This window comes from Terrapene carolina, unplaced genomic scaffold, assembly GCF_002925995.2.
Source record: "Terrapene carolina triunguis isolate 2854851 unplaced genomic scaffold, T_m_triunguis-2.0 Scaffold139, whole genome shotgun sequence".
Lineage (NCBI taxonomy): Eukaryota > Metazoa > Chordata > Testudines > Emydidae > Terrapene > Terrapene triunguis.
In genome coordinates this window covers 5,580,467-5,592,878 of record NW_020664490.1, presented here as the reverse complement: position 1 = coordinate 5,592,878, position 12,412 = coordinate 5,580,467, and the positions used below count along the sequence as shown (strand labels likewise).

General features: G+C 40.7%; 1 protein-coding gene across 1 annotated transcript in view; it reads right to left on the bottom strand.

Annotated features, from left to right (window-relative positions):
- The window catches only part of LOC112124026 (microtubule-associated tumor suppressor candidate 2), a 304,990-nt gene extending 292,981 nt beyond the window's left edge, over nt 1-12,009 (bottom strand). The window contains exons 1-2 of the mRNA XM_026653527.1: nt 9,706-12,009; nt 3,797-4,037 (exon numbers count right to left, since the gene is read on the bottom strand). Of these exons, the coding sequence (XP_026509312.1) occupies nt 3,797-4,037; nt 9,706-12,009 (2,545 nt within the window). The remainder of the gene's footprint in view (nt 1-3,796; nt 4,038-9,705) is intronic.
- Between the last annotated feature and the right edge of the window lie 403 nt (nt 12,010-12,412).

Here is a 12,412-nt window from a genome sequence, read left to right as displayed (position 1 = left end):
GTTTTCAGTAACCACTCATCATAAAGTCCAGTGTCTGGGTGGTGAGCCAAGGGCTGGAATCTCTAAAGAGATTGTGTTTTTGACTTCTTGTTAACCAGTGTGGTGACACAGAAGTTCACTTTTGTTACTGGCTTGGTATAATCTAATGATAGAATAACCACCAGTTTGGGGTGCCCTATTTCTCAGCACTGTGTCCTGAATTTGGTATTCTCAGGCCTGATCTACACTGGGGGGGGGGATCAATCTAAGTTGCACAACTTCAGCTATGTGAATAACGTAGCTGAAGTCGATGTGCTTAGATCTACTTACCACGGTGTCTTCACTGTAGTAAGTCAACAGCTGATGCTCCCCCATCGACTCCGTCTGTGCCTCTTGCCCTGGTGGAGTACCGCAGTCGACGGGGGAGTGCTCGGCAGTCGATTTATCACATCTAGACTAGACGCTGCCCGTCGATCCAGCCAGTAATGCAGACAAGCCATCAGCTGTGATCCACTGAGGCACAGACACAACTAAGCCAGCCAGCCAAACTGGCAGTTGTGAGAACTGTACTGACTCCAAATGCGCATTTCACATGAGCTGTTCAATGGCTATCAGAAAATAATGGGGTTCAGCAACTGTTCACCTGAGCTGGATCTGAAGAGATGACTGAGAGGTAAAAGCTCTGTATCAAATTACCAAATCATATGTGCCATCAAGTGAACTGAAACAATTTTTACTATATGATGGCTTGTGGTTTGGATGAAAGAAGATTGGGTTCTAATAGAGAGGTGTCCACAATACAAGAATCGTTCTCACAATTATTGCTAATTGATACTTTTATTGGCAGTCTAATCATTGATAGCAAAGGATAGAATAGGCACGAATGGTAGACTGAGCCTCAGTTTGTTCTAGAGAGTGAAACATATTGCTAGAAAGCTGTGCGGAAGCTTACATTGCCACTGCTTATATTATGTCTGTTCCATGGTTAAAGGACATCATTTTCCCATGCTGTCACTCTGCCATACTTCATAAGCAATATATTCCTTTTCAGAGACACGGTGAAAAAAAAAGACGGATAAAGATGGCTTAAGAAGTCAAAAAGCTGTCAAGGGGAAAAACGGGTTGTATAAGACTTAAGGATCCAAACTATAAAGATGACAAAGAAAAATACTAACCAATACTGAATGGGTATTAAGGAAAGAAAATACTGCAAATAAAAGAGGCATTGCCCAGGAAGTAAAGGAAAACAATAGAAGATACTTTTAATAAATAAAAAGAATAGATCAATAAGGAAAGCCAGTGAATCACTAGAGAACAGTGGAAAGAACTTAACAACACAGGAAGAAGATCCAGCAGAAAAATTCAAGTTCTTTATCTCACTGCTCATAAGGGAAATTGGAGGTGAGATGACAGAAATGAAAATAACGTGTCTGGGGCAACACAATGAAAAATTAAAGGCATTAGGCAATCACTCCAGAACAAGTTTTGTGTCATTTAAAAATCAATAAAAACAGATGGGTTACACATCAAGATGCAGAGGGAGATGGCACAACAGATCATTAGCAGAGTTATTTTTAATAGTATCTATGAAAGTGGTGAGATAACAATGGGCTGGAGAGATGCAAACATAATGAAATTCTTTAAGAAGGAAGCTATGGGGAGCAAAGGAATTAACTCTGGCCTTGGTGGCAGACAAGATCCTAGAGATAATCAGTGATGAGATCACAAAATAACTAGAAAAATATGACGTGATAATTAATGGCCAACTGTTTCATAAGGGATAAAGCTTCTCAGTTAGAAATTTTAAGATGACATTACAGAAAAGAAACAGAGGCGAGGCACAGACAGATACTGCTTGGATTTCCAAATGGTGTTCCATAAAGTAAGAGATGAGGTAGGTGAGGTAAAATCTTTTATCAGACCAACTTTTGCGGTGGAAAGTACAAGCTTTTGAGCTCCACAGAGCTCTTCTTCTGGTCTGGGGGAGGAGGCCCAATCCAGAGTGTCTGAGTTAAACACAAGTTGGGATAGATTGTTAAGCAGAAGGCATAACGTGTTGGAGCCAGTCACTTGAAATGAAGTGGGCAACTGGACATTAGATTGTTAAGCACAGATTGTTTAATTGGGCAATTAAAGGTAGCAGGCAATGTGGTGCGGTACAAACTGTTATAATTAGCCATAAAATCAGTGTCCCTATTAAAGTCCATGGTTTTTGGTGTCTACCTCACCTACCTTCTCTCTCTTATATTCTGGGACCAACATGGCTACAACAACACTTTAATGAAGTAAGACACAATGCATAATCTAGACAAGTCTAATACATGGAAGACAGCATGTCCTTGAATGAACAAAAAAATGGATTGGCAAAAGCAGGGATTGCAAAATGAAAAGTACAGAGTGAATAAAATAATTTTATGTATGAAGAGGGTGAATAAAAATCATTCATTTGAACCATCAGATAAGTGACTAAATATGTTAGCATGCCCATTCCCTGTGTTTCCCTTCCCCATACACTTACGATGTCTCTGAGTTTCCACCTTTTAAGGACTGTCTCATCCTTCCCTTCCTTCAAGCTCTTACATCTCCTGTCAGAGTCAGTATTGTTTCTAGTTTCCTTGCCCTCCACTCTGCTCCCCCTATATTCCTGTGTCACTTACAGCTTTACTACCTTATTCTGTGATCTTGTAAATTCTCAGAAGTTATGCAGAGATGGGCTTGGCTAATATTTGCAAATAGGGCCACAGAGAAAAAAAATCCAGGTACTGAGGCAATACAGCACCAATTTCACCAAGATGGCGATAGGAGGCACTGTGCTGCTGGAGGTACTGACTTTCTGATGAGATGCAAAACTAAGATCCAGACAATGTGTGCTTTTTAACTATCAAACGGCACTCTTTTCAAGGGCAGAGGTGGTGTTAAGCTCAATGCTGGGGTCATATTCCATTCTGCCTACCTAAATACCTTTGGGAGTTTTTAGCTACAGCTTTACTTCTTGTCCTACATTTCTATGTAGTGTGGTATGCTGTTAAGTGGTTGCCATGTTCCATTCCAGAGAAGGCTGCATTTCAGTGGTCTGTGAACCAGATCCTATATATATATATATATATATACACATTTTAAAAATCTTTGATATCCTTCAGGATGAAAGCCATTATTTATAAATTGTGTAAGGTCTGAGGAGGAGGATTATTTCTGTCCCGCTGTGTTTGACTCTTTCCCTCACATTCTTCTATTGTTCTCTTCTCCCCACCCCCCACCCCATTAGTCTGCTTGATCTTGCGCTGTGTTCAATGTTCTGGCACAGAAGAGGTCTGTGTCAGGCCTTCAGAAGATCAGGACTGTAGTAAATGTCACTTCTCTGCCAGCATATTTTAACACTGTGAGGCACATCAGAACAGAACACAGTGTTATGGGGGAGGGGACAGAATGAGATAGTAAATTCTAAAAAAGACTTTTGTGATGGGGAAAAAAGTGTTCAATTAACTTCCCTGCTACAACAGCAAAGGTAACTAGCCTCCGACTACTGCAGATAAGACATTTAAGACACCTACAGGGAGGAGGAAGATCAGGTACACAAGCACTGTAATGACTGGTCCTGAAACTGATCCTTCCTCCTTGGCAAGAGACCCAGTAACCTTCCTACAAGTCCCAGGCTCCTTAGTCAGCAGAGCCTTACCTCAGACTGGATAAAGGCACCTTGTAGAGTGATATTAGAGCTTTCTGGTATCAGGCCAAGGTATTGCTCGTTTTGTCATATGCCTGTCTAAAAAAATAATTACTGATGATAGTTAAAAGACAGGAAGTGTTTGTAGTTTACCTGAAGCCTCAGGATGATAAAGGCTGGAAGCATTTGTTATTTGTCCTGGCTGATGGAGGCAGCTATCTGAGGACCTTTGACTTGCAATCAAAATCCTACTTTTTGCAGAGGGCAACCTGGAAACCGCACCCAGTCCTAACTGTGGTTTAAGTATCATGGCAGATCGATAAAAACTTGGAGATACCTCATAGTGGGTATATGGCGGAGAACAGAATTCTTCTTTCATAGGCCTTTTCCCAACCTATAGAGAAATAAATGAAACAGATATCACTGCAGTGTATTCACATATCCAGGAAACAAGGAGCTCACATTTGCTTGTAAAGACTATGACTAATTTCTCCTTTTTGTGGTTGCTGGTTTGAGATCAGCATGGGAGATTCAAAATGTGATGGTCTGAGCCTATTGATCACTAGCCACGGAATAAAAATTTCATTCACAACCCAGCCAAATGCAACACACCGCTGACCCTTGCTCTCAGAAAAAGCCTCAAGTAGTGAAAATAAAGTGACACTATTAACACCTGAAAGGTAAATCTCCTTTCCCTCACATTCTCTATTGAGAATGATGTGCCAAGGAAATGAGTAAAGGGAATTTTTGTTGGATGTTATTTAAAATATTCCTTATTTGAAGATAAACTAGACCTCTTCTTTTTTAAACAAAGACACTCATCTCTAGCAACGTTTCTTGAATGGGCAAGTTGTCTTTTATTACAATAATGTGGAGAATTTAATTCTTACACCATAATGAATGAAACAATTAGAAACAAAGTTAAAAGTACTTTTTCCTAATTTCATCAGAAAAATAATCTCATTTGAGATTAATATGTTCAGATTCATTGTGATGAATAAATACAAAGAAACTTGGCCTTATTTGTTCACAAAATGACCCTGAGTCCTATGAATTTATTTGCTATTCATAAGCATTTGCCAGATAGTTTGGTATGAAAACATCAGCATACGGGCTAATCACAAACTGTTCACTTTGGCTTTTGTTATTCATTATTGATGTCTGTATGTATGTTATGTAAGTAGTAGGTAACCTAAATCACATGGTGCTGTTTCTGCTCCTTGAAACTGAAGCTTCTTAAAAGAGAGAAACATTTTTGACAAATGTGTGGTCCAATTCATGAAACTTTCAGGATTCATGTCCCAGGCTGTTGTCTGAATGCTGATGAAAGTCACAGCCCCACAAACAACAGCAGAGCAAATTCTCCACATAAAGGCCACGAACCTGCAAAGACCTATACATGTGCTTAGCTACACACACATGTGTAGTCCCACTGAGGCTCGGTCTACACTACAAACTTATGTCAGTTTAACTGAAATCCACCCTCTGAGTGCACTATGTGAATGGGAGGACTTCTCCTGGTGGCATAGCTACCAACTCTCAGGGAAGTGGAGTACCTATGCTGATGGGAGAAGCTCTCCCGTCGGCTTAGGTAGCGTCTTCACTAAGCGCTACAGCTGCACTGCTGCAGCACTTTAAGTGTAGACCTGCCCCGAGTCCACCTCTTCAGGCTGTGGGCTGCTTTCCATGACTTGGGATAAAAGAACACAGCAATGTCACATACTTATGGGTGTTCACTTCTCCACAATTTGCTAAGACACATTTACACTATTGCCCCCAATTAGCACTCTGGGTTGGAGTCCAACTTTTGTAGACTTTTCTTTTAAAATATAAATCATAATTCTCTGTTAAGGACCCTTTAATATTTTCCAGTGTGAACCAGTTAGGGATTTGGGGGAGGAGGGAGTGGCTTGAAAATCAGGGCTAAATTTATTTAAAAAATTAATCAAAAATTACATATGCAGAAGTATATCTACTGATTAATGAATTCTGCCGTAAATTACAATGTATTTAATATGACAAGCCCATATCTTTTCAGCAATTATAAGCATTTAGAGGATGCGTGGCTATAGGAGCTTTGATCCAAACAGGTTCATAAGCACATCTTTAATATTCCAAAATACGTAAGATTGGCCTTAAACTATTACAGAAATCAGTTTAGAATCTTTTAGGGTTTTGCATATTTTATACTGAAATTCTGATAAGACAGATATTGTAGATATTTAGGGCTTGTCCACACTTAAAACGCTGCAGCTGCGCTGCTGTAGCACTTCAGCAAAGACACAACGTATGCCGACAGGAGGGGTTCTTCTGTCAGCGTAATTCACCGCCCTGAGGGGAGAATTCTCCTGTCGACCTAGCGCTGTCTATACCAGGGGTTAGGTCAGTTTAACTGTCACTCAAGGGGTGTGGATTTTTCACACCCCTGAGCAACGCAGTTATACCTATCTAATTTCCTAGTGTACACCAGGCGTGAGCATTTTATCTTTGCTCTACATTTCTCACCATAAATGTAGCCTCATTTTCCACCATTAAATCTTCAATGACATTCTTCTTTCTTTGTATTATACTTATATGCCTACTTTTCTATTTTAGAATTCAGGTTTTTATTACTTATGTCTCATTCCTGATGCCTTACTTGTATGAACTTATAAAAGTAAATTATCTTAATTTTTCAAAATTAATCAATGCAGTAGCTTTACTGGAGCTTTTAGGTATGAGATTGTTTTCCTGGTTAAGATCTGGTTACCTTTTCTCCTCATATGAGCATATTTCAGCCAGATTTCATTATACACTTCCTATCATTTTGTTTATAACTGGCAGTGAATAGACCAACAACAAATTCCTAAACAGAAAGAACAGAGAAATTCTTTGAATATAGAGACCATGCATTTTTAATAAGCTGAGTTAGTTTTGCCAAGGCTTCAAACTGCTTGTGTTAATCTTTATTGACAGTGATCTATAGGTAAGACAGCAGGGCTGCAGACATGAAAAGATGATCACAGATTTAAAATGAATCCTCTGGTGGAATCCAGGAGGACTTGCCTGATCATTTCTCAGCAAATACAGTAAAAGTTTGTTTAAAAAAAATTCCACACACAATCGCTCTATTTTAGTGAGACAAAATTGCTGTTTGTGGATTGAGTCCATTTTTACGGTTTGTACTTTGGGACAAATGTAGATAGGGTGTAATTTGATTGGCTTCAGTGGAGTTGTATTTGATTACAAGGCTGGTTTCGGCCCATGGTATTCTGCATTCGCTATTTGGTGCTTTTAAAGAATGAACTGATATATCCTGTTAAAGCTCCTGACTCCTGTAATTTTAGGCTTCTGATTACATATGCCATGGTATGCAATAAATATCTCCTACTCACTCTATGTATAAACCGATGTGATGAAGAAAGCTTCAACCACTTGAAAAGTCAGCAGTAAGTGCAGGTTAGCAGCTGAAACGTCCACAGTATGGCTAATTCTAAACAGACCTGGTAGTGATGCATATCGTTAAGGTTTCCCAGCATTTTCCATTATAAGACTTTACAATCTTTACATATAATAAACTTTACATTCAGGACAAGCTTTTCCTAGTTGGGTGTCTGTGCTCTGGTGATTTATTTATTTATTTATTCATTCATTCTTTTGGTTCAACCTTTTCTGAGAATGAGATAAGGGAAAATTATGGAGACAAGGTGGGTGAGGTAATATCTTTTATTGGACCTACTTCTGTTGGTGAGAGACAATAAAAGGTGGCACTGGCCTGGCTACAAATACACTGCATACAAGGGAAAATTATATTATATGGCCCATGTAAAATAAGATTCTTGTAGCCCTTTCATTGAAAGATTCTACTGGCCTCCATGCTTTGGAGCAAGGACTTGAAATTTGACAGGCAGCAGTACCAGAACATACCCCCTCAGGGTGTGGCACTGCAATCACCCTGCCTCAACTTCCCTTCGTCTCCAGTAGTCCTCTACATCTTCAGCAAGGTTCAGTTATAGAGGTGACTTAGCCTTCTGGCTAGGGTACACAATACCACCCCTTCCAGGGTAACCAAAGTCCAAAGTAAAACACCAACATCAGTTTTCCACCCTGGGCCCTGGGCCAGGCACAGCCCCTGTCCACAGGGTCTGACTGTTCCATACAACAGTCTTTGGCCCTTCTCTTGGGCTCAACTTCCAGCCCTCCTGGGCTCTGGTCAGTCCCTTTTCTTTCCCCTTAGTAGCAAGGATTGCTGCATCCCTACTAGGGTGGCAGCATTGGGAGAACACACACCTAACCTCTACTGTGGGTTCTTGACCCTGGGAACCCTAAACTACTGGGCTATATGCCACATAATTCAAACTCAAGCTCATTCTACCTTTCCTTCCTAGAGCTTCTTCCTATGTACAGGCCTGGCCTCTGAAAAGTCTTTTCCCTCAAGTGTTTTTAGCTCCAGTCCTCAGCTAAAATTCCTTCCCCCTGTGAACAGTGTATCCACAGCCCTTCTTTCCTGGGGCTGTACTTTAATCCTGGCAGGCCTCCCTGGCCGATCAAGATTCTGATTCTACCCCCTCAGGGTCATCTCTCCTGACTCTTGGCTTTCCCCTCCACTGAGCTAAGAGTGGTCCTTCACAATGCTCTGGAGGTGGTCACCTGATTCTGGTATTTGGCCCCCCTTCCCAGCTTGGTCTGCTGATTCTTCCTGAATAACTGAATTAAAGGTGCCATGCTTTAGAACAGGGCTGGCTGGCCCCAGGACCCACTGCCCTTAACAGGACAGATCACCCTGTTACAGCACCTGAAACTAGTGGATACTAGTGCCTCAGTTCCTCATCTGTAAAATGGGAATAAAAATACCACCTCACTTGACAGAGGGTATTACAAAAATTAATTAATATTTGTGAAGCACTCAGATACCATGGTGATGAGCACCACCAACAAACTCATTAGAAATTAATAATTCCATCTTCAAAGAGGGATTTGAATTGTATGTAGTTAATAAGGCCGGGGCCACACAGTGAACAATGAGGATAAAACAAAATATTGAATAGCTGCTCATACAGTGAGCACCTTCCATCCTGTGCACTGGGAGTATGTGTGTGGGGAGCGGGGGAATGTGGAAAAAATAGTATGTGACCATGTAAAGACTGTATCATAATGTAGCACAAGTCCCAAGTAAGGGGCAGTAAGTAGCTGGCCCACAAACTAACCAGGGACCCAATTGTGACCCCTGCTTGCCCACTCCCATGCCCACCTGCACTGGAGGGGGTGTAGTGGCACAGAAGCAGCTGCTCTGTAACTGACAATGCGGGTAGCCTGCACTCCCACACTCCCCAGCATGGATCAGGAAGGTGAACCATGATCTTGCCCAGAGTGATCAAACTGGAAACAGACATCTTGGCAAGAGGGTACTGAATGGGCCATAGGGAATTCAGTTATCCTTTGACTGCATGGCAAAACAGGGACTTCCAAAGCTGGGGAAAGGAAAATTCTGTTATTTTGAGAGAATGGTTAATATACCCACCCACTTCAAAAGAAACAAGACAAACATTTTACTAAACATTATAAATTGTCTTACAGCAGCTTTGAAAATCCCTGTTTTTCTGTTCGTTCAAATCAGAGGCAAACTCTTCTAGTCCTACTGCATGTCACCAGTCCAGAGCTCTTGCTGGACATACCTGCCAACCTTCCTCTGGAGGAGGAAAAGCCCCTGTTTACCATAGCAAATAGTGACCATTTTCTACAGCTGTCTCTTCAAAAGGCTCGCCCAGGCCCATGTATGTCAGCGGAGTTAAGAGACATGCCTTTCTCTCTCTCCAATGTTCCCATTTATAGCTTTTGAATATTAGGGGGTGATTGTGTGCTTCTGGGAAGCACTGTGACAGTACGGCAGCTTCCAGCAACAGACCATTCGCCATCACCACGTCAGTGTCAGAAACAGTTAACAAAGTTTGTTTACAATACCCACATATATCCCAGTATTGATTTACTGTTTTCAGGTTTTACCGCCAATCTCTGCTATTTTCCTCAAAGAAATAAGTAAACAAACGTCAATAGGTGTACAAAAGAGGTGGTTATCTCCTTACCTCCTGTAAAAACTTTTCACTCATTTGACCAAAATGATGCCCCGGGGGTTTAATGCCAGATACCACAAGTCCCGAACCATAGATTCTTGGCTTCTGCAAGTCGGGTTTAAATTTGTCATACAGAATGTTAGATGGTTTAATATCCCCACCACTCAATATCTGCTGTTCTTTTGCCATGGGCATACCACACACAGGGGGACCATACGGCAGCTCAGTTGAGGCAAAGGAAGGGTCAAGATGGTCTATAGACTGAGGATTTCTTCTAATGTAAGTGATGATCTTAGGTCTCACGTGTTTGGGTTTGGGTATGACAGGTTTTATCTCAATGTTTTCTTCAGGCTTTTCACTGCTGTCACTCTCCGCATCACCCTTGGCTGTAAGGGAGCCCTTGGAATGCACAAGGATTGGTTTGGGGATTCCACTGTTCACAGCAGTCTTGATAGGCACTTTAGGGGATATGTTTAACAACTGGGTACTGTCAATGGGAGGTAGGACTGAGGAGGGTGACAGCTTGTCAACATGAAGTGCATAAAGATCCTTTAAATTGCTGTTTGAAATTGTGGGCTGATTATTAACATTCACAGTTGCCACTGGGCGCAAGGAAGTTGGGACGCAGAAAAAGGCATCAGCCCTTGCTGAAATTTTATAACTCTCTGATGCTTCATCTGAAAGATATTTCTTTGCAATAGCTGTCTTTTTATTCTGAACTGAAAAGCTTGCAGTTTCCACATCACTATCCTGGTTGTTTGGCTGTTCGTTTGACATTGTGTCTGTACTAAGCGCTCTGTGTTGATCTGAGAGATCAGAGGCAGACACTGTGGTGTTTTCAGTGTTCCCTTTGACTAGCATCAGTTTATTCTCATTAACTTTCATGGTTTTGCTGTAAGGGAGACTAACGTTGTGTAGAAAAGATATATGCCCACCAACTGTTTGAATGCAACTTGTACCAGCTTCAAGTAAGTTTCTATTTCTTGTACGTGTCAGTTTGCCACTCGATTTGCTATCATCAGTAAGAGGAAATACAGATCCAATTTCTTTGTCTGTTATGTATTCTTGACGACCTTGATTAGCTGCCCTGCTTTCATCATCATTACTTCCTCTTCCTAACCCAGGGCAGGTGTTATTACCACTTCGTAGTCTGTCCTCAGCATAGGCTACCACTTGGTTTAAGAGCGGATCCCCTACTTTACTACAAAAGTCTGGAAACTGGGGAGCTTGCATTTTGGACACTTCAGCTCCACATCCTTTCTTCTCTTGTACTAATGTACTTTCTTCTCTTTGACATCCTAGAAATTCTACCAACATAATTCTCTCAATTTTTTGTTGACAAATGTTCTTAGATGGTACAAGTGGTGGATGTTTTAGCTCCAGTTTTTTACTCGTATGACCCTGACCTACTTGTGCTTCTGACTTACTAGAGACTTCACTGGGCTTACCACTTAAATTTAGATCTATGTGAGTAGGATGCAGTGTGCTTTTGCTGTTAACATTTGGTACATCTTCCACATCCATTTGGCTCTCTGGGATATTTACTTCCTTGATCTCTGAGGTAGATGGTTTTGAATAAAACACCATATTTTCCTCTGAGGTATTGTCAAGTGGATGAAAAACCATACCTAGAAAATGATCCGCTGGTGTTTTCTGTGATTTCTCAGTATCAGCAATCAAATGATGTGATGTATCAATGGAATCCAGTGATGCAGAAAGTGAACGTTTACACGACACACGTTCTTTTGAAAATGCTTCTGTTTTAGTAGAAAATTTACTTGATCTTCCCAAAGAAAGCCTTTTTATTCCTTCAGCCTCCATGGTCCTGATCATTTTATCCTTAGAAATATGCCGGGTAAATTCAACATCATCTTTTGAAAGAACCTCTGAACTGGTATCATTTGCACTGCTCTTCAAATTAGACAGACTTTTTCCTCGGCTAATACGAATATTCTTTGAAGTATCCTTAACTTCATCAGTCTTGTAATCTTTATCCAATTCCCTGTTTACGGTAGAAGGCAACCTAAATTCTTGTACATTGATGTCACAAATCTGAGATTCCTTAAAGACCAGAAGTTTATTCTGCTCTGTATCCAACTGCGTAATGTTCTCTGACCCACCAGTATGCACACTTCCAGGATCAGTTGTCAAATCACATCTCTTGACTTCCCCTTCAGTGCTTCTGACCTTTGTCATAATTTGGTTGGCATTTGTATCTCCCATACTTATTATGCTTTCATTGTTATTTTTTATTTCATTTCTGTTGTCCTGCAGCTGGGTGTAACATGGCTCACTTGGTACCAGTGATGCACTCATTTTGAAATTTCAGGTGACTGCTTTTTTGACAGTCCTATTTAAGGAGCAAGCTCTCTCTTCAACCAGTTTAACTACTATGCAGGCTTCAGTTAAGGATTTAAATTACAAACTGATCAGTAGAAAATTCTCTCTCAAGTTGTTTGGAGTCTTGTTAGATTCACATTTTTATGCTGCTTCAATTGCTTTCAGAGCAGCTTCCAGACTTGAGAAATCTTTTTGACATACAGTAGAGATTTAATTAAAGCAAGAGATATCCATTAGGTTCCCTCAGAATGAGAGCCAGTTAGTCCATTTAACCTATAAGGGAAGAAGAAAAAAAATCACACATGTTGTTAACTCAGATGTGCATCCACAGATTAATGTTTCTTAACACTTTATGTAAATTTTCGATTATTGCTAATAA